Source organism: Lepus europaeus, chromosome 5 (assembly GCF_033115175.1).
Source record: "Lepus europaeus isolate LE1 chromosome 5, mLepTim1.pri, whole genome shotgun sequence".
Classification (NCBI taxonomy): Eukaryota; Metazoa; Chordata; class Mammalia; order Lagomorpha; family Leporidae; genus Lepus; species Lepus europaeus.
In genome coordinates, this window is record NC_084831.1 from 20,328,143 (window position 1) to 20,351,233 (window position 23,091).

Genomic DNA, 23,091 nt, shown 5'->3' on the forward strand with positions numbered 1-23,091 from the left:
ATTGGAAGCCAGGAGCCAGGGGCTTCTTCTGGGTCTCCCATGTGGGTACAGGGGCCCAAGTACTTGGGCGGTCTTCCACTGCTTTCCCAGGCCATTAGCAGAGAGCTGGATCAGAAGTAGAGCAACCAGTACTCAACCTGTGCCCATATGGGATGCTGGCACTGGAGGCAGAGGTTTAACCTACTATGCCACAGTGCATGCCCCCAAATTTACTTTAAAAAAAAATAATAATTGGAGCTGGTGCTGTGGTGTGGCAGGTAAAGCCACCGCTGTCAGTGCCAGTAAACCATATGGGTGCTGGTTCGAATCCCGGCTTCTCCACTTCCAATCCAGCTCTGCTATGGCCTGAGAAAGCAGTAGAAGATGGCCCAAGTCCTTGGGCCCCTGCACTCACATGGGAAACCTGGAAGAAGCTTCCTGGTTCCTGACTTCGGATTGGCACAGCTCAGCCGTTGCAGCCATATAGGGAGTGAACCAGTAGATGGAAGACACCCCCCCCCCCCGCCTCTCTGCCTTTCAAATAATAAATATGTCTTTAAAAAATTATTTGTTTAAAAGACAGAATGACAGAGGAGAGAGAGAAATCTTCAGTGTATTTGTTCACTCTCCAGATGCTCACAATAGCTGGTGCCAGGCTAGGCCAAGGCAAGGACCTAGGAACTCCATCCTGATCTCTCACATGGGTATCAGGGACCCAAGCACTTGAGCCATCATCATCCTCCCTTCCAGGCTCATTAGCTGTATCCAAAGTGGAGTAGCCAGGACTTAAATTGGCACTCCCATATGGGATACTGGCAACAGCTTAACCTGCTGTGGCACATGCTGGCCCTGATATGTATACTTTTTGAGTTGTCCTTTTTCCCTCAGGATTGACATGAACATATATATTAGCTATATATAATTAATGATTTTCCAATTAGTATTCCACACTTTAACTGACACTAATAGGAAAGATTTTTAAGAGGACATTATTGGGACCGGTGCCGTGGCTCGCTTGGTTAATCCTCCGCCTGCAGCTCTCTGCTGTGGCCCAGGAGGGCAGTAGAGGATGGCCTAAGTGTTTGGGCCCCTGCATCCTCATGGGAGACCAGGAAGAAGCACCTGGCTCCTGCCTTCGGATCAGAGCAGAGCTGGCCGTAGCGGCCATTTGGGGAGTGAACCAGCAGGGGGAAGACCTGTCTCTCTCTCTCTACCTGTCAAATTAAAAAAAAAAAAAAAAAAAAAAAAAAAAGACATTATTGGGAAGAATTCCAAATATGCACAAAGTAAACAGAACACCCATCATCCTGATTCATGAATGCCTTCCCTACTTTCCACCTTCTGTTTGATTTTTAAGGTAAAATTCAAAAATACTAGTAAGTATACTCACATTGATTGTATAATTCTGACAATTAGATATACTGATATAACTGATATTCCAATCAATATACAGAACCTTTCTCTAACTCTGGAAAATGTTAGGTGTTCTTCCCTTGTCAATCCCTAGTACCCTAGACAAAACTTCGCTATAGATTTGCCTGTTCTAGAACATTACATAATTGGAGTCATATAGTATTCTCCTGTTTTTTATATCTAGCTCTGTCACTCATCTGAGATTTATTCTTATTGTCTGTCAGCAGTTCCTTTTGGGTTTGTTGGTTGTAACAACTTCATTGGGATATAATTCACATAGCATACAACTCACACATTTAAAGTATACAATTAAATAGTTTTTAGTATATTCACAGATATGTGCAAAATTCACCAGTCTTTTTAAAAATGATAATTTATTTATTTAAAAGAGCAATAGAGAGGCAGAAACAAAATGAAACCTTCCCTGTGCTAGTTTATTCCCCAAATGGCCACAACAGCCAGGGCTGGGCCAGGCCAAGGCCAGGAACCAGAAACTCCATCTAGGTCTGCCACGTGGGTGACAGGGACCCAAAGACTTGGGCCATCCTCTGCTGCTTTTCCAGGTGCATTAGCAGGAAGCTGGATCAGAAGTGAAGAAGCAAAGAAGCATCTGCTGGCATTGTGGCTAGTGGATAAAGCTGCCGACTGACAAGGGCATCCCCTACGGGCGCCAGTTTATGTCCCGGCTTCTTCACTTCCGATCCAGCTCCTACTAATGGCCTGGGAAAGCAGCGGAAGATGGCCCAAGTGCTTGGGCCCCTCCTGCCCACATGAGAGACCTGAAGAAGCTCCTGGCTCTTGGCTTCAGCCTGGCCCAGTGCTGGCCGTTGACCATCAGGGGAATGAACCAGTGAGTGGAAAGATCTTTCTGTCTCTCCCCCTCTCTGTAACTCTGACTTTCAAATAAATAAAATCTTTTTTTTAAAAGAAAGAAAAAAGTGGAGCAACAGAACTCAAACAACTCTGTGATATGGGATGCTGGCATCGCTGTCTGTGGCTTAGCTCTTTGTGCCACAGGACAGCCCTGAATTATATACTTGAAAGTGATTAATTTTGTGTTTTGTGAATTTCACTTTAATTAAGGGAAAAAAATCCTTTAGCTATCATTCCTATCCCCACCAGCTCTAAGCAACCGTTAATGAACTTTCTATTTCTATAGATTTATAAATTATAGACATGTCATATAAATGGACTTGTACAATAAATATGAAGGTTTCTTTGACTTAGTGTAGTATCTTCATAGTTCACCTATGTTTTAGAATGTATCAACAATTCATTCCTTTTTATGGTCAAATAATATTCCAGGGGTGGGTGTTGTAGCACAGTGAGTTAGCCACTGCTTAGGGTTGCCCTCATCCCATATTTCATATCAGAGTTCCAGTCCTGGCTACTCTGTACATCCCATGGGGCTTTTTGTTAATGTATCTGGGAGGCAATGGATGATGGCCCAAGTAGTTGGGTTCCTGCCACCCACCTGGAAGACCCAAGTGGAGTTCCTAGCTTTGGTCTGGCTTAGCACTGAGCATTTGGGAAGTTACCCAGTAGATGAAAGATCCCTCGCCCCCAAACCATCTCTCCCTCTCTTGTCACTGTGCCTGTTAGATAAATATTTAAAATAATAATATCTCATTGTATGGAAATACACATTTTACCTGCCCATCAGTTGTTGGACATCTGAGTTACTTCTACCTATTTGCTATTATGAATAATGCTGCTATAAAACATTTCTTGCTTGAATTTTTGTGTAGAGTTACTTTTTTTTATAAGATTTTTTTCCTTTTTTTTTTTTTTTTGACAGGCAGAGTTAGACAGTGAGAGAGAGAGAGAGAAAGAGAGAGAGAGAGAAAGGTCTTCCCTCTGTTGGTTCACCCTCCAAATGGCCACTACAGCCGGCGCGCTGCACCAATCTGAAGCCAGGAGCCAGGTGCTTCATCCTGGTCTTCCATGCGGGTGCAGGGCCCAAGCACCTGGGCCATCCTCCATTGCCTTCCCGTGCCACAGCAGAGAGCTGGACTGGAAGAGGAGCAACCGGGACTAGAACCCGGTGCCCATATGGGATGCCGGCATCACAGGCGGATGATTAACCAAGTGAGCCACGGCGCTGGCCTCAATAAGATTTATTTATTTGAAAATCAAAGTTACAGAGAGGGAGAAGCAGAGACAGAGACGTCTTCTATCCACTGGTTCACTCCACAAATGCTGCAGTGCCCAGGACTGAGCCAGGCCAAAACCAGGAGCCAGGATCTTTATCTGGATCTCCCACATGGGTGCAGGGGCCCAAGCACTTGGGCCATCTCAGCTGCTTTCCCAGGCTCGTTAGTAGGGAGCTAGACCAGAAGTGGAGCAGCCAGGATTCAAACTGGCACCCATAAGAGATGCTAGCACTGTAAGCGCTGTTAGGCAGTCTCTTAACCAGCTGCACCACAGCGCCATCCCTAGAGTTTTTAACAAAGCAGTGTTTTCCTTCTGATTGTGCATTTCAAAGCTGACAAAAGGTGAAGTTCCTGGATCCTAGCTTGGGATCCGCCCAGCTCCAGTGGCCGATTGAGGAGTAAACCAACAGATGGGAGATTCTATCCTCCCCACCCCCCAATCTCCCTGTATCTCTGCCTTTCAAATAAATAAATAAGAGTTTAAAACAAAAAAGCTGACAAAAGATGATGAAGACATCCTACCCTCTGTGATCTGGAACCCCCAATGTCAGCTCCATGTCTGGTAGGGAAATAAGGGAGAAATGGTGTATTCCATGCTCTGAGCAAATATGACAGGAGTCACCAGATTAAAGTAGTTTCACATTTGGCAAAAATCTGGGCCGGCGCCGTGGCTCAACAGGCTAATCCTCCGCCTTGCGGTGCCCGCACACCGGGTTCTAGTCCCGGTCGGGGCACCGATCCTGTCCCGGTTGCCCCTCTTCCAGGCCAGCTCTCTGCTGTGGCCAGGGAGTGCAGTGGAGGATGGCCCAAGTGCTTGGGCCCTGCACCCCATGGGAGACCAGGAGAAGCACCTGGCTCCTGCCATCGGATCAGCGCGGTGCGCCGGCCGCAGCGCGCTACCGCGGCGGCCATTGGAGGGTGAACCAACGGCAAAAGGAAGACCTTTCTCTCTGTCTCTCTCTCACTGTCCACTCTGCCTGTCAAAAAAAAAAAAAAAAATCTGTTGAGCACCTACAATCAGGTACTAAAATGTGCTTTCATATGTGTGTGTGTGTGTGTGTGTAATCTTTTATGAGTGTTTCTCGCAGAACCCAATGAAGTAGGTGTTAGCATCCACATTTTACAGTCAAGGAAACTGAACTCAGAAAAGTAACTTGCTGAAGGAGGTATTGAGGGTGCTGGAATTCAGGCTTAGGTACCTAAGTATTCAGTCTGCTTTGCTTTTTATTCTACACTGTCCAGAGCTGAACAAGGGCAATGGCACACATGAATTGGGTGGTTCCTCATATCTGGACAGTGCCCTTCAATTTTTGGTTCCAGATGAGTAATCTTTACAGATGGACTTTATTCTAAAGCTAGTTCACTTCAGGCTCTTATATTGCTAGCACCCTTTGCATTATGGATAGATTAATTCTAAGTTGAGCTGTTAATTGAATTTTCTTTTTTAAAAATTTTATTTATTTGAAAGGCAGAGTGAGAGACAGAGGTGTTCCCCCACAGGTGTACTCCCTATGTTCCTGCACCAGTAAAGGCTGGACCAGGCTGAAGCCAGGAGCCAGGAACTCCATGCAGGTCTCCCATGTGGGAGGCAGGAACCCAGGACCTGCTGTCTCCCAGGATGTATATTAGCAGGAAGCTGGATCAGAAGCAGAGGCAGGACTCAATCCTAGGCATTCCAGTATGGAGGTTGGCATCCCAAGCCGCAGCTTAACATCCATCCTGAATTTTTTTTATTAACTTTATAATAGCAGAGATTTTCACATAGAATAGTTTCCCTGTAGCCTAAGTTAAAAGTTTGTGAATGGGAGGCAGGCATTGTGGTACAGTTTGGGATGCCTATATCCCATATCCTACATAGGAGTGCCTGGTTTGAGTCCAGGCTACTGCTCAATCTAGGAGACAGTAGATGGTGAAATAAGTACTTGGGTTCCTGCCACCCACCTAGGAGACCTGAGTGGAGCTCCTGGCTCCTAACTTGGCCTGCACCAGCCCTAGCTGTTGAGGGCACTTGGGGAGTGAGCCTAAGAACAGAAGATCTCTCAATCACACTCACTCTGTCTTTCTGCTTTTCAGATAAATAAATAAATCTTTTAAAAAGGTTGTGGGAGGGATGGGGTTAAGTGGGATATGCTATGCATTTTGGACCTCCAGGAATAGAATACTTTTTGAGAGGTGTAACATCTGCATAGCAACTCCTGTGTTTTTAACAACATTATGTCATATGTTTTCCTCTGTGCCTTAGGTATTTTTTTTTTTTATATTTTTCATATTCCCAGCTGTCACAATTCAGTTTCCTTTTTCCTCCTTTTCATTGAATGTCTACATTGCAGTAGATAGCACTCTTAAACCTTTGTACTCTGGCTAAAGAAAGCTTTTGTTGAGCTTTCGTATTCTACTGACGAATTAGCCCTCAGTGTTAGAGCTTGGAGTGTGAAAATCAGGCACATGAGCAGCTCTCCTGATCGTGAAGAATGCATACTGAGATTACCTGCGATCTGTTGTATTCCTACAAATCTGGTGTAGTCCCCATTTTCTGTTAGTGATTTCCAAGTTACCTTCATGCTCTGCTCATGTACATTTCGTTTATTTCCTCCACTGTCGTTTTTTGCTTTCTTCTAAGTTGTGTGAATAAACAAGTATAAACAGCGTTTAGTTTATTATTCCATGAGTTCCTTCTGAATTCGCTGTCCTAGCTATTCCTTTTCAGTAATTTGGTTAGATTTAGCTTTTTCAGTCCCTCTCAGTCCCTCCGTAGTGCTCTGATTACAATGGCCTTGGTGTCACTGATACTCGGTTAAGGACAATTATATCGTGTGCTCCTGAAGAGAAGGCTTGTTCTCTGATGTATTTTCAAAGTATAGCACTATTTGGGCATAGCAGACATTGAAATTTTTATTTTTGGTATTTTTTTTAATTAAAGAAATGGGTTGGCCGTTTGACCTAGCATTTAAGATACTGCTTTGGGACACCAGCATTCCGTATCAGGGTGCCTGAGTTTGAGTCCCAGCTCCACTGTCAATTCCAGCTTCCTACTTATGTGCACACTAGCAGGCAACAGTGATGGCTCAGGTAGCTGGGTCCCTGACAGCCACCTGGGAGAAGTGGATTGAGTTCCCAGTGCCTTGCCTCAGCTGTGGGCATTTGGGGAGTGAGCCCACAGATGAGGTCTCTCTGTCTTCCATCACTCGACTTTCAAGTAAGTAAATAAATAAAAAGTTATGAAAGAAAAATTTTATTATGAATTCTTGAAGTCACCAGTTTCAGCTGCTTGCCTCTTTTTTTTTTTTTAAGATTCATTGATTTATTTGAAAGTCAGAGTTACACAGAGAGAGGAGAGGCAGAGAGAGAGAGAGAGAGGTCTTCCATCCGATGATTCACTCCCCAATTGGCCGCAATGGCTGGAGCTGCGCTGATCTGAAGCCAGGAGCCAGGAGCTTCTTCTGGGTCTCCCACATGGGTGCAGGGTCCCAAGGACTTGGGCCATCTTCTACTGCTTTCCCAGGCCATAGCAGAGAGCTGGATCAGAAGTGGAGTGGCTGGGTCTCAAACCGGTGCCCATATGGGATGTTGGTGCTTCAGGTCAGGGCATTAACCACAGCACCACAGTGCAGGCCCCAGCTGTTTGCCTCTTTTTGTAACTGAATATTGTGAAATTTGTGTACCAATCCAGAGAGAAATCCTCTTGATGTAGCTTTTTTCTAGGTTTTATAATCATGTATACATCTTGTATCAGTAACAAATCTCTCATTTATATCATTCTATATCTAAGTGCCTGACTATTTCAGAATCCTTAAAATGATGCTTTTAAAATTTGGCTGTGGGAACAGGTATAGCAGTTAAGATGCCACACAGGATACCCATTTCCCATACTGGAGTGTCTGGGTTTGAGTTGAGCTCTACTCCCTAATCCCGCTCTCGGCTAATGCATGCCCTGGGAGGCAGCAGTTGATGACTCCAAATATTTGGGTCCCTGCCACCCATGTGGGAGCTCTAGATTGAGTTCTAGGTGCCTGGCGTTAGCCTGGCCCAGCCCTGTGGACATTTGGGCAGTGAATCAGTGGGTAGAAAATCAATCACTCTCTCTCTCTGCTTTTCAATTTATATATATATATAAATATACATATATTTATATATATATTATATATATAATTCATATATATATAAATCAGATAATCAGATTATCTAAATTATTTGAAGATGGGATTTAATCATGTCAGATGTATCTTTTAAAAAGGCATAGAGACAGATATCTGATGTGCTGGTTCACTCCCTAAATTCCCTTGATAATCAGGGCTGGACCGGGCCAAAGCCAAGAGCTGGGAACTCAATCCAAGTCACCCACATGGGTTGCAGGGACCCAAATATTTGAGCCATCACCTACTACCTCCCAAAATGTGCATAAACAAGAAGCTGGAATTGGAAATGGAGCCAGGGCTCACACCTAGGTACCCTGATATAGGGTATAGGCATCCCCATCAGTGTCTTAACTTCTGTGCTTAATGGCTACCCCTGAGATACTTTTGGACTGAAAGATTAAAGAAGTTATGGTCCTTGATGATTTTAAGGGTATTTCCTTGCTGTTGTGAGCATTTTAAAGTTTGTGGGAGGGGCCAGCGCTGTAGCGCAGCGGGTTAAAGCCCTGGCCTGAAGCGCCAGCATCCCATATGGGCACTGGTTCTAGTCCCAGCTGCTCCTCTTCTAATCCAGCTCTCTGCTATGGCCTAGGAAAGCAGTATAAGATGACCCAAGTCCTTGAGCCCCTGCACCCATGTGGGAGACCCAGAGGAAACTCCTGGCTCCTGGCTTCAGATCGGCTCAGCTCTGGCCGTTGCGGCCATCTGGAGAGTAAACCAGCAGGTGGAAGACCTCTCTCTCTCTCTCTGTCTCTACTTCTCTCTGTAACTCTGACTTTCAAATAAATAAATAAATCTTAAAAAAAAAAATAAAGTTTGTGGGAAGGCACTGTTTCCTTGAGAAGGGCAAAGATAGGCCATGCTCTAGGATGAGCTGTTGGCCTATATGCTATCATTTCTTCTCTGGGGCAGAAATGTTCATCAAAATGTGAACTAGGCATTAGTTGTATTAAATGTTGACATTTTGGTTTTGTAAACCTCTGCTTGCCATTCTGATCCCAACATGCTTTTTACAACCTACCTGAACTGTGGCTTTCTGCTTGTCTGGTCACCCCCCACCCCCCACCCCTTGTTGTTCTTTTTTAATTTTTCCAGGCATACACCAACCTTAGCTAAAACCCCTTGCCTTTGATAGTGAACTCTTTGTATCAGTACTATGTATTTTATCTCAATATTCTCCTGTGTCTAGCACAGTGCTTGATAAATAAATAACATTTTAAGAAAATTAATGAAGTGCTGGTGCTGTGGTGCAGCAGGTTGGAGCCCTGGCCTGAAGTGCCAACATCCCATATGGGTGCCAGTTCTAGTCCCAGCTGCTCCTCTTTTGATCCAGCTCTCTTCTGTGGCCTGGGAATGCAGTAGAAGATGGCTCAAGTCCTTGGGCCCCTGCACCCATGTGGGAGACCTGGAGGAGGCTCCTGACTCCTGGCTTCAGATCGGCCCAGCTCTGGCTGATGTGGCAATCTGGAGAGTGAACCAGTGGTTGGAAGACTGACCTCTCTCTCTCTCTCTCTCTCTCTCTGTGTGTGTGTGTATCTGTGACTTTCAAGTAAAATAAATCTTTTTATAAAAAAAGAAAATTAATGAACGAGGGGCAGTCTAGGTGGCTCTTTTGGTGGCTTCTCCTGGTGACTGTTCTCTGGAGACTGCACTCCAGTCGTGCTGTAATGGTGAAGTGCATGCATTTTGGAATCATGCAGCCCTGGACTTTGTGCTCCAGTTCTCTTTGCTATTCCTGTGACCTTGTGAACATATTTTCACTTTGTGAATGTATTTTTCTGTAAAATAATGATGCTGAAAGCATCTGCTGTCCACCACTCTGTAGTCTTAGCCCTCATCCTTGTGAGCATCTTCTCCTGGTTCTCTGCTCCTTCTTGCCCTTCATGTTTCAGTTTCAATGTCATCTTCTCAGAGAGCCCCTCTGTATATCAGGTAGGATTTGTGATTGTAAGCAACAGAAATCAACTCTGCCTGCTAATTGAAAGGATATCAGGGAGACTCACAAAACCCCAAGGGAAAGCCAGGGTTGAAGAACAGAACAAGGGGACCTGGGTAGCAACCAGGACCCATGTCCAAAATTATTCACAGCTCCAGTCCAGTGAGGACACTGTTGCCAGCACCACATGCACAGCTTAACCATGATAGCTACCCCTTGCCACACCCCTGCATGGACGGTCTGTGGTCCTCTATGTGTTGCTACATTCCATTTCAAGCTCCAGAGGTGATGTGTCTGGTTGGCAGAAACTGGGCCATGTATGCACACTGTAGCTACAAGGGAGCTTCAGAAAATCTCAGTCACCACCTTTCTTCATAGAGTGAGGGAGTTCTGCTTCTCATTAGACTCATTAGATAGAGAATTTGCGAAATATGGGAAAGGATTTGGTGAACAGTCAGAATATTCCACAAGTGTCCAGTGCATGTTCTTTGACGTCAGGTGTAAAAGGAGCCCGCCATTCACTGCCGCATCAGTGTATTATTGTATCATAGGACTTTTCACTGCCACATAACTTTATCTGTATTGTTTGTTGCCTGACCCTTCCTGCTAGACTATAAGTGAAAGCAAATATCTTGTCTGTTTTGCTCAATGCTTCCTGCTTATCCCCTCAGCCTGGAACAGTCCTTGGCATATAGAAGCTTCTTGTTAATTTATTCATAGCATTTTTTTTTCTTGCTGGTTAAAAATTAATATGTAGAAAATTTTTGAGAACATCAAAAAGTAAAAGCAAAAAATAAGTCATGTAAGTAAAAAATGTAAGTCATATATGTCAGATAGTGCATAGGTGTGCATTAGCAGGGTACTGGTTCAGAAGTGAAGAAGCCAGGACTCAAACTTGTGCTCCCGTATGGGATGCCAGCATCCTGAGCAATGGTTTTTATATAGACAGAGGAAAAGATAGAGAGATCTTCCATCTGATGGTTGACTTCTCAAATGGCTGCAACAGCCAGGGCTGGACTGGGCCAAAGTAAGGAGCCTCTTCCAGATCTCCCACATGGGTACATGGGCCCAGGCACTTGGGCCATCTTCTGCTGCTTTCCAAGGTGCATTAGCAGGGAGATGGATTAGAAGTGGAACACCTGGGACATGAACCTGCACCCATATGGGATGTCCATGTCACGGGCAGCAGCTTTACCCACTATACCACAATGGCAGCCCCATATTCACTTTTTAAGCATCACTGTGATAATAGTGTTAATTGAAAAAGCAGTATGTTGTTATTTTGATAGGACATAAGCATATTCCTCTCATAATTAGCATTTCTTATTTCTGCCTAATATGTGGCAATTCATTATTTAACCACTCCTGTATTCCTAGAAACTGAGGTCATTTTAATTTTTTTACTGTTACAAAATCTGTGAATATATTTGGTATGGAGCTTTATTTCTTATATTTTGGATCTTTTGTGGTAACATCTCAGAAATGGGATTACTCGGGGCCAGCATTGTGGCATAGTAAATTAAGCCATCTGTGACACTGGCCTCCTCTGTCAGATTACTGGTTAAAATCTTGGCTGCTCCCCTTCTAAGCCAGCTCCCTGCTAATGTACCTGGGGAGGCAGTTGAAGATGGCTCAAATGCTTGGACTCCTGCCACCCATGTGAGAGACCTGGATAGAGTTCCTGGCTCCTAGCTTTGACCTGCCCAGTCCCCAACCATCAAGGCTATTTGGGAAGTACACCAGTGGATGGAAGATCTCTTTCTGTCTCTTCCCCTGCCCCTCTCTCATTCTGCCTGTCAAATAAATAAAATAAATCTTTATTTAAAAAAAGAAAAAGGTGAGATTAGTTGGTCTTTCTACTTATCTTTTCCACCCTTTTATTTCACACCTATAGCAGAGAGCTGGATCAGAAGTGGAGCAGCCAGGTCTTGAACCAGCAGCCATATGGGATGCTGGCGCTTCAGGCCAGGGCGTTAACCTGCGCCACAGCACTGGCCCCCTTGTCAGGGTTTTATAACACAGAAATAAGTTGCTTTGAGAAATGGTGAATGAGTCTGGAGTTTGACACAGTGGTTAAGATGATGCTCTGGATGCCTGTGTCCCATATCAGAGTGCCGGGGGCTGAATCCTGGCTCTGCTTCAGATTCCTGCTTTCTCCTAAAGCACACTCTGGGAGGCAGCAGATAATAGCTCAGATACTTGGGTTCTTGTTTTGTGTGTGGGGGACCAGGATTAAATTCTGGGCTCCTGGCTAATTGAATTCTGGCCCAGCTGAGGCAGACATTTGGGAAGTGATCCAGCAGGTGTAAGATCTCCATGTCCCTCTTTCTCTTTCTCTTTCTCTTTCTCTTTCTCTTTCTCTTTCTCTTTCTCTTTCTCTTTCTCTTTGTCTTGAGAGAGAGAGAGAGAGAGAGAGAGAGAGAGAGAGAGAGATGGGAGGAGGGGAGAGAGAAAAGGAGAGAGAGAGAGAAAGAGAGAAAGAAAAAGAAAGAGAGAGGGAGGGAGGGAAGGAAGAGAGGAAGAGGAAGGAAGGATTTTAAGACCTCTCATTTAAAAAAAAAAAGGTGATGAGACTAGAAGACAGTTTCTGGAGGTACTGGGATTTCTTTATTGTGTTCAATTATTTTTAATTTTTTCTTTTTTTCTCATTTTTGGTTTTGGTTTTGCTTTTATCTTCTTGTATCGGGTTGGATCTTAGACATGGTCACCATTACATTTCCTTTCCACTCTGATTCTGTGAATCTCTCAGGAATAGGCAACCTTTTTTCTGCCAAGGACCATTTGGATATTTATAACATCATTTGCAGGCCACACAAAATTATCAACTTAAAAATTAGCCTGCTGTAGATTTATCAAATTTCAAGTCTCCTATGGGTGCCTTGGCAGGGCCAAGCTAAATGATTTCATGGGCATTATACATCCCACGGGCCGGATGTTCCCCACCCCTGTGAGGGTTAAGTGTTCTGTCTGATGTCGATTTGATTTTGGGGACAGCCAACCTGAAGGTCATGAATTCGAAGCATAATTTAAGGTTTGGCATGGCTGCCATTGATGCCCAGTGAGCAAGTCAATTTTGACTCTAGTTGTATGTCTTATTTGTACTTTCTGGATATGCTACCATTTACCTTACGCCTACGTGTTATACACTTATTTTCTGGTGGGACCTACGTGACTCCTTCAGTGTTTCAGTGTTTTCCTGTGGCTGTGAGTCACCATCCTCCGCACCCCTTCACCCATCCCAGAGGTTGATCAATACTATGGAGCAGGGCCAGCTCATCATGCCATAAATTACCGCAATAGCCAGACCACTGGGTGGGTGGGTTGGCTGTTTCAAGGGGCAGAATCAGGGCTCTGAAGTCACCTCTTACTATCTCACAAGGTTTGATTTTTCCCTCCTGCCCTCCGCCTTCAGGTAATTAAATGTGTGTCTTGTGGACCTGGGCTTGGCTGGAATGCTCAAGGGTCCTGAAGATTCTTCTATAGTTTCCTTCTGTTGAACCCATTAAGAGAAGATGGCAAAAGTCAACATAACTAGAGACCTCATCCGCAGGCAGATCAAGGTAAGCAGCCCAGATCTTTGAACCAGAGCATTCTCCCCCACAGCTGCATTTTACTGATGAAAAAAAAAATGAGACCTAGAGTTAATTATTTGCCTGAAGTCACATAGCTAGTTAAGCAGCAGACCTGGAACTAGAATCAGGGCCTCTTGCCTTCCCCATCTTCTTTTATCCAAAAGCATGAGCTTTGTGGAGACTTCTGTGTCTGAGCACTTGTGCCTGGGCAGCTGAGATTAATGTGGGCCAATGAGGGGTCATCAGTGTGTTGTGCATGGGCTTGCACACCCATGTGTTGGTAGGAGCTTGCAGAGTAAGTACAGAGAGCTTCCTCATGTTGCTCCAGCTGCTAAGCTGTACATAAACTAGAATCCAGGAGAGGCTTAGTCCCAATTCTTAGATTCTTCCTTTACTAAAGGTTCACCGTACTGAAGCCTGTCCTTTGCAGTCTATATGTAGAATACAACCTGATGCCAATGAGATGAATGGAAGAGGGGTCCTCAAGTCAGTATGAGAGCCCCAGGATTTGTAAGGGAAAACCCTTAGAACTGGAGGCACAGAGGTTCAATGGAATCGACTCAACCAAGGGGGGATGCACTAAAGAACCTCAGCTGGATCTGGAGCTGACTCTCACCACTGTTTACCTCCCTAGGACTAGTTCTTTTACCTCCCTGTGCCTCAGTTCTCTGTGAAGTGATGATAATGCTTGTCTGCCTGCTAGCAGATACAGAGAATGAAATCTAAATGAACATGAGAAAGTTCTTGCAAAAAGTTAAGCATTGAAAATTTTTTTGATTGAGAATTTTTATTAGAATGCAGCTTGAGCTACGGTCACCATTAGAATTGAGTGTGTGCCTCATGAGTCACATTAGTCTACATGGTTTTTGTTTTTTGTTTTTTCTTTTTTTCTTTTTGACAGGCAGAGTGGACAGTAAGAGAGACAGACAGAGAGAAAGGTCTTCCTTTTGCCGTTGGTTCACCCTCCAATGGCCGCCACGGCCGGTGCGCTGCGGCCGGCGCACCGCACTGATCTGAAGGCAGGAGCCAGATGCTTCTCCTGGTCTCCCATGGGGTGCAGGGCCCAAGCACTTGGGCCATCCTCCACTGCCTTCCCGGGCCATAGCAGAGAGCTGGCCTGGAAGAGGGGCAACCAGGACAGAATCCGGCGCCCCAACCGGGACTAGAACCCGGTGTGCCGGCGCCGCTAGGCGGAGGATTAGCCTGTTGAGCCACTGGCGCTGGCCTAGTCTACATGTTTTGTACATTTCCCCTGTATCTTTGAATCCTTTTAGCTTTGTGAGCTCTCTCTGTGTGTATGTGTGTGTGTGTGTGATTTGATCAGACTGGATGGCCCCTAAGAATGAGGACAGAATCAGCAGGTTGTTTTTTCCTTACATTGTATTCTAAACTGATGCTCCCTTAACTCAACAGCACAATTTAGTGCTTAAATAGTATACTTTGTTCTATTCTCTAATCCCTCCCAGGAATAGTGCAAGCTCCTACAGGCCAGCTTCTTGTTATCTTTTCTAACTTCTGTGATGCCTAGCATGGGACTCAATATCTAATAGGCACATAGTAACCCTTGTTGAGTTGAGTCCATGTAACCGTGAGTTTGTTTCTGTCCCCCAGGAGCGGGGCGCCCTGAGCTTTGAGCGGCGTTACCATGTCACTGACCCCTTTATCCGGCGGCTGGGCCTGGAAGCAGAGCTGCAGGTAGGAGATCCAGCCTGCTGTCCTCTGCCTGCAGAGAATCATCTTGGCATTATTCAAGACCCAAATCCATTTTTCTTCATGGGTTATACCTGCAAGTTATCTCATTCTATTAGACAGCTAAATCTGAATCAAGATCAGTAGTTGACATGATCACAAAAAATTATTTGTTGTATTACTTATTTTGTGCTTGGAAAAAGTTTGAATTTCATATCATTCTTTTTACTAATGACTTGGACAGTAATGATTCTTATCTGTATACAGTAATTTAAAATTCACAAAATGTTTTCCTACACATACACATGCACACACACACCGTGCACACACATATACATTTTCTCATTTATCTTCAAAGCAATGCTATGGGGATGTGCATAGGGAATAGGTTATTGTGGGTTTTGTGTGTGTGTGTGTGTGTGTGTATTGTTGTTGTTGTTTTGGTATTTCAGAAAACAAACAAAAAGAACAAATTTAGAATGGCTAAGAACCTTGTTCAGGTTTTCCTTGCTCAGTCCACAGAAAAGCCAACCTTTGGTCCAAATGGTCAGCTTGGTCATTGTGTCTGACATAGACACTCCATAGTGTTAGTTCTGTTCTTGTTCCTCTTTCAAGATCATGGTTTGAATCCAACTTTTAGCTGTCTTACCCAACTTAGTATCATGTGAAGGTTGAGTAAGAATCTTCTTTCCTTTAGGTTAGTATTTACAAGTGATTAAATTGATCTTAGAAAAGACTAGAAAGAAATTCATTGAATATTAGTGATGTTATCTTGAGTTGTGAGATTATGGATTATTATTGCTTTCTTTAAATTATAAACTTATAAAATATAACTACATTAATAATAATATAAAAAAGAGGGGAAATCACTACTTATTCTGACCTCCCTAATTATTGTTAATATTTTACATACTTCCTCTTTATTGCCACATATTTTTGCATAATTGTAATCATACTTTGCATTGACTTTTTTTTTTTAACAAAAGATTTATTTATTTGAAAGGCAGAATTACAGAGAGAGAAGGAGAGATAGAGATCTTCCATCTGCTGGTTCACTCCCCAAATGGCTGCAACAGCCAGGGCTGGGCCAGGCTGAAGCCAGGAGCCAGGAACTCCATCATGGTGTCAGGGGCCCAAGCACTTGGACCATCTTCTGCTGCTTTCCCAGGTGCATTTGCAGGGAGTTGGATCAGAAGTAGAGCAGCTGGGACTCAAACCAACTTCATACGAGATGCTGGCATCATAGGCATTGCTACACGATGCCTGCCTCCTGTAGACAAGACAGTAACCATTTTCTCTATTTACCAAGTAGTTATGACTCCTGGAAGCAGTCTTCCTTTAGTTAGACTTTAAAGAAGTTTGCACAAATGGAAAAAAGGGGCTGGTATTGTAGGGCAACAGGTTCAGTCACTGCTTGCAACACTGGCAAACCATATCAGAGTGCAGGTATGAGTCCAGCTATTCTACTTCCAGTGCAACTTCCTGCTAACGTACCTGGAAAGGCAGCAGGATCACAGCCCAAGTAGTGAGCCCCTGCCACCTACCTGGGAGACCTAGATGGGATTCTAGGCTTCTGGCTTCAGCTTGGTCCAGCCTTGACTACTGTAACCATCTGGGGAATGTGAACCAGTGTATTGAAGATCTGCTTCTCTTCTTTCCTCCCTTTATCCCTCCCTCCCTGCCTCCTTAAAAAAAAACACACACACACACACACTGATTGATTGATTGCTTTTAAAGTCAGAGTTACAGCTGGGCCAGAATGCAGCCGCCATAAATCTTTTTTTTTTAAATGGAAAACAATGTCATTCTTTTCATTAAATTATTTTGTCTTAAAATGTTAGTGGCAGGCATATAGCCTGGAAGTTAAGACACCCATGCCCTGTAATAGAGTACCTGGGTTTGATACCCAACTCTGTCTCCCAGCTCCAGCTTCTTGTAATGCAGACTCTGAGGGGCAGTAGTGATGGCTGAAGCAGGTGGGCTCCTGCCACCTACATGGGAGATGTAGGTTGAGTTCCCAGCCCCTGGCTTCAGCCTGGCCCAGTCTTGGCTGTTGTAGGCATTTGGAGAGTGGATGGGAGCTCTTTTTCACTGCCTCTCAAATGTATTTTTCCCATTATTTTATATCAATACATAAAGATATTTCTAATTACTTCTTTCATGGATTCAGAGTGTTGTTTGAATGTACCGTAATTTGTTTCAACTGCACTTACCAGTGGACATGTAGTTTACTTCTGCTCTATTGTCTATACAGGTTATTCCATGCAATATCATTTGGCACACATGGGTATATATCTGTAAGACAAATACCCAGAGTGGGATTAGTACGTCTTGAGGGTGTATGCATCTGTGATTTTGATAAATATGACCAAAATTGCCTGCTGTGGAGTTTGTATTAGTTTATACTGCTGTCATACTCCTTCACTCTTATATCAAGCCTAACACTCAACAAATGTTTGTTTTCTCCCCAACCCCATTGTGACCATCGTTATTCTGAGAGATTTCACAGATGAGTGCAACATGACAGACCACAAAGACCTCAGTTCAGCCCCTGAGCTGAGAAAAATGTCTTGGCTGACACCTGAAAGATGGATGGGAGGAGCTAACTAGCTTGGACGGGATAGCAAGAGAAAATGTTCTAGACTCACCATAGTATGTGAGTGATTCAGGAGAGGGTAGAGGGTGCTCAGTTCACGGGGACGAATGGTCAGACTCCAGCTGGGAGAGGTATGACAGATGAGGCTGCTGAGGTATGAGAGAGATGTTCACAATGAAGGATATTAGAAGCTGTGTTGAAGACTGCAGTCTTAAAGACACTGGGGCACTCATTGAAGGGTCTTTAGGAACAACATGATCAGTTGTATTTTTAAAAAATTCATCTTGGCTTCAGAATGAAAAACTGATTTTGTAGGACTTTAAGCTGGAGCCAGCCAGAACCAAGTAAACAGCCATCACAGTGATTCAGGAAGATGTAATGAATGATCTAATGAACTAAAACACTGATAGTTTGGATGGAGAGAAATCAGTAAATTTGAGATTTTGTTGAGATTTATTTTTATTTATTTGAAGGGAAAGAGAGAGGGAGAGACAGAGAGAGGTCTTCCAACCGCTGGTTCACTCCCCAAATAGCCATAATGTCCAGGACTGGGCCACGCTGAAAAAGGATATTCCTCTGGGTCTCCCACATGAGTGCAGGGTCCTGAGCACTTGGGCCATCTTCCACTGCCTTCCCAGGCACATTAGCGGGGAGCTGGATCGGAAGTGAAGCAGCTGGGATTGAACCAGTGCTGCAGGTGACGGCTTAACCTCCTATACCACAGTGCTGGCCCTTTGAGAGACATTTAAGAAGTAGAATTAATAGAATTTTTGGTGACTGGATGTGGAAAAGTAGGAAAAAAGAGGAGTAAAAGATGAAGTCACGTTTCTGGCTTAAGTGGCAGGACAGAAGGTGGTATCCATTGCTAAGTTAGGGAACACTGGAGAAGGAGTAGGTTTGAGGGGAAAGGTAATGTGTTTGGTGATAGATGTTCTGGAGCTCTAGATGTGGATTGTCCAATTAGTGCTGTCTGGAGAGCTGGTTGGGGTATTTGGGTTTGAGTTTAGGAGAGAGTTGTATGCTAGAGGTGTTGATTTGGCTTCAGTGAGTACTGTGTATGTTGGAGCTGTGAAAGTAAGTTGTGATTGACCTTGGGGAGTGTGTAGTGTGACAAGAAAGTACCTGCATATATTTTGCAAATAGAAGCACAAGATGGATAAGCGGAAGTGAATGAACTTGGTCACTTCCAGGACTGGAGGAGAGGCATAAGGTGGCGGGGTAGAGAAAAGGGCTAACCCTTCTTTGGACCTCTTTGTAAGTTTCACTTTTACAGTCATTATTTCTACATATTCAAAAAAAGTCAAATTAAGTCAGCAAAGATGGGAAGGGGGATATCAACTAACATCATTTTTAACATAGCACTCTGACTGTGGACTGTATATTTGCAGTGTGAAGACAAAATGATCTTCAAAGAAATCTTGAACCCGATGGTTTTGTTATTTGTAGTGGTATATCTCTAGTGATTCTGTAACTATTTTTTGTGTGTTGTAGAATTGGGCAAATAAGTAAACATCAATGTTGGGAGCCAGAGCTTTCATTGGGAGAAGGGAAATTCAAACAGGAATAGGGAACAGCAAAGAACTCGGGTGTTGCAGTGGAATGAGAAGTCTAATGTGTGTGCTCGCTTCAGCAGCACATATACTAAAACTGGAAAGAGTCTCAGTGTGAACTCAGGACCACAGTTATGTGTCATGGCCAGCTGTGCCACTGGAAAGGTCTAGAAGCAATGGCACCTCAGGAGTTCTGAGTTACTGGATTCTAAATATCGTTCCCCAGTAAGAGGAAACAGGAGTCCTTGGAGAAATAACTGGTTCTAGGGCTGGGACAGAATGCATCTGTAACATCTTGTGCTAGGAGATAACGAAAAACTGAAAAATTATAAGGATGTAGGCAAAGGACACAGGAGCTTGAAAGGTGTTACTAGCCAAATCTGGAATCATTTAAGCATCAGGGTGAATAATGACAGTAATGATTTTAAAACCCCTGAATAAAAAATATGAGTCTGTACTGGGTAGGGGGTACACTTTGTTTTAATAGAATGCCAGCCACTAAATAAAGATGATAGAATTAGAAAATCACCATGCCAATGAATGATTCAGGCTAGAATAATCAATGGGTGATTAAAACCACAGAGTGAAAATTTGATGGATGGAGTATTTGCCCGATGTGAAGTATTTTTTCCCAGATAACAAACAGGGTAAAATAATATGTTATAGTGAAGGTACCACTTGAAACAAGACAGACAGACATCAGATGGCAACTGATCCTGTGCAGTAAAGATACAAAATCACGAGGTAGTACTTCTGTCGAAACGCATTGCCTGAATCTGATCCTGAGGAACGGATGAGCCAAATCCAAACTGAGACGTTTCTTTAGCACAGCTAATATATTCTTCAAAAATGTCAATGTCATAAAAAAAAAAGATTGAGGAGCTGTTCCAGGTTAAAAGAGACTAAAGAGGAAATCACAGCTAAATGCAGTGTGGGATCCTAGATTGAATCCTAGATCAGGAAAATTAAAAGGACACTACTCAGAAAGTGGCAAACACTAGATACTAGGAGTGTTCTTTCAATGCTGAACTTCCTATTTTTGGATAACTATGTTCTGGTTAAATAAAAGAACAAAGAAACTAAAGTATAAAGGGTCTTAAAATCTGCAACTTGTTCTCAAATGGTTCAGGCAGAAAAGTGCTTTCAAGTATGTAGGTGGAGAGAGAGAGAGAGGGAAAGAAAGCAAGTAAGAAATATTAACAATAAGGTGAAGTGTGTATATGGGTGTTCATGCATTATTCTTGCAACATTTTACGTACTTGAATTTGTTTAAAAATGCTCATTAAGGGGGCCGGCACTGTGACGCAGTGGGTTAACGCCCTGGCCTGAAGTGCCAGCATCCCATTTGGGCACCGGTTTGGGACCCGGCTGCTCCACTTCCAATCCAGCTCTCTGCTATGGCCCAAGTCCTTGGGCCCCTGTACCCGTGTGGGAGACCTGGAAGAAGCTCCTGGCTCCTGGTTTCAGATCGGTGTAGCTCCGGCCGTTGCGGCCATCTGGGGAATGAACCAGTGGATGGAAAAACCTCTCTCTGCCTCTCCTCTCTCTGTGTAACTCTGACTTTCAAATAAATAAATAAATCTTTAAAAAAATGTTCATTAAGTAAAACATGTTGATTAAGAAGATTGATAGGTTAAGCTTTAGCATTGTCTCACTGTGGGGTAAGCTGCTTCCGGTGAGGCAGGTATCGGATCTAGGAGTGGAGCTGCTGCTGAGCCTGGGAAGACAGTGGAGGGTGGCCCAAGTGCGTGGAGCCCACTGGTGAGGCCATCTGGGAAGTGACCCAGTGGATAGATCTCTCTCCCTGTCACTACGCCTTTCAAGTAAGTCAGTCTAAAAAAGAAAGAAAATACAAAGAACTGTTCTAGTGCTGAAAAATGTGTAAGAGTGAGAAGGGAAATTGAGCTTAGAAAATTGTAATTTGATGTTAACTGGGACTAATTTCACCTGTTCTCTATAAAACCAAACCACTTTCCCATTTCCCTTGATCATCTTTGCAGAGCACTCACTCCACACCCCTCTTTTTACCTGTGCTAGCTCATGTTCACTGGGTGAGTTTTACTGCTCTAGACTGAGCATTCCTGAGGGTATGTAAGTGGTGGAAATAAGATTAATAAGCTTATGTCAAGCCTTTCTGGCTCCAAAGTTCTTATTGTTTTCACCTCAATCACATGTCTGTTTTGTTTTTTACCTTTTTTTTTTTTTTTTTAGTTTATTTATTTTATTTGAAAGGCACAGTCACAGAGAGGCAGAGGGAGAGAGAGCGAGATCTTCCATCTGCTGGTTCACTCCCCAAATGGCCACAATGGCTGGAGCTGAGCCAATCCAAAGCCAGGAGCCAGGTACTTCTTCCGGGTCTCCCATGTGGGTGCAGGGGCCCAGCGATTTGGGCCATCTTCTGCTGCTTTCCCAGGCCATAGCAGAGAGCTGGGTCAGAAGTGGAGCAGCCAGGACTCAAACCAGCGCCCGTATGGGATACTGGCACCACAGGCGGTGGCTTTACCCACTATGCCACAGTGCTGGCCCCTATTTTTTTTTTTAAAGACTTATTTTATTTATTTGAAAGGCAGAAATACAGAGAGAGATCTTTCGCCCCCTGGTTTATTCTCCAAATGGCCACAATGGGCACTATTGGGCCAGGCCAAAGCCAGGAGCCAGGAACTCTATCTGGATCTCCCCCATGGGTGGCAGGGGCCCAAGCCCTTGAGCCATCACCTGCTGCCTTCCCAGGTGCATTAGCAGGGAGCTGGATCAGAAGTGGAACAACCAGGACTTGAACCACTGCTCAGATATGGAATGCCGGCATCACAGATGGCAGCTTAACCTGCTGTGCCACAAAACCAGCCACATGCGTCTACTATTTTTAAAGGGCTTAATAGTTATTGGCTTAATAGATTTACTTCCTTGCCTTATTAATTTTCTTAATATTATCCTTCTTAGTATCTAGAAGTAGGTGGGTGGAGAATTAGTTCCAGAACCCCCACAGATACCCAAAGGATATTCAAATCCCTTATAAAAAATGATGTTGTATTTGCATGTGCACATCTTCCTGTATGCTTTAAACCATCTCTAGATTGCCTGATGCAATGTAAGTGCTGTGAAGACAATAGTTAACCTGTGTTGTTTGGGTGAGAATGCTAAATGTGAAACCTTCAGTATAGACTCGACCATCATAGTCCGAATTACATTTTCAGCCCACAGTTGGTTAAATCCATGGGCAGAACCCATGGATGTAGAGGGCTAATTGTCTGTCTGGCTGCATTGCTTTTTGTTTCTATTTTCATTCTTATGTAATTTAAGCATAAATTCAAGTTATGTATTTATGGAAGCAAGTTAAATCAAACTAGGTTGATTTTCCTTTTTGAACTGAATTGGTAAAGCAGAACAGTTCCATAGGCATAATGTAACATGATTCTAACAGACTTGGCAGAGGACTTTTGGTTTTAATGTGCACTTTGGGAGGCAGCAGGTGATGGCTCAAGTACTTGGGTCTCTGCCTCCCATGTGGGAGATCTGGATTGAGTCCTAGCTGTTGGCTTCAGCCTGACTTAGGCATTTGAGGACTGCTAGAAGCATTGGAAGAGTGAACCAGCAAATGGGAGCTGTCTGTCTCTTATTCTTTTTCTATTTCTCTGCCTTTCAAATATAAATAAGTAAATAAAATAAGAAAATAAATAAGAGGTCAGCAAATTACAACCTGTGGGCCAAAACCAGACTGCTACCTGTTTGTTTGCTTTTTATGTAAGTCTCTGGTTTATTTATTTTTTTTTTGAAATTGTTTATTTATTTTTAAAGACAAAGTTGTTTGTTTATTTGAAAAGCAGAATGACAGAAGGGGAGACAGAGCAAGAAAGAGATTTATCTGCTAGTTCATTACCCAAATGCCTACATAGCCAGAACCGGACCAGGTTGAGACCAAGAGCCCAGAATTCCATCCAGGTCTCCCATGTGAGTGGGCTAGACCCAAGCACTTGAGCCATCATCTCCTGCCTCCTAGGATACATTAGCAGAAATGGAGTAGGTGGGATTCAAACCATCACTCCAGTATGGGGTGTGGGCATCCCAAGCAG

The 23,091-nt window shown here is 43.8% G+C and overlaps 1 protein-coding gene across 2 annotated transcripts in view; it reads left to right on the top strand.

Annotated features, from left to right (window-relative positions):
- Positions 1-23,091, top strand: part of WDTC1 (WD and tetratricopeptide repeats 1) — a 69,979-nt gene that overhangs the window by 12,123 nt on the left and 34,765 nt on the right. For both annotated transcript variants that reach the window (XM_062190724.1, XM_062190726.1), the window contains exons 2-3: positions 13,027-13,174; positions 14,798-14,881. In XM_062190724.1, the coding sequence (XP_062046708.1) occupies positions 13,127-13,174; positions 14,798-14,881 (132 nt within the window). In that variant the 5' untranslated portion in view covers positions 13,027-13,126. The remainder of the gene's footprint in view (positions 1-13,026; positions 13,175-14,797; positions 14,882-23,091) is intronic.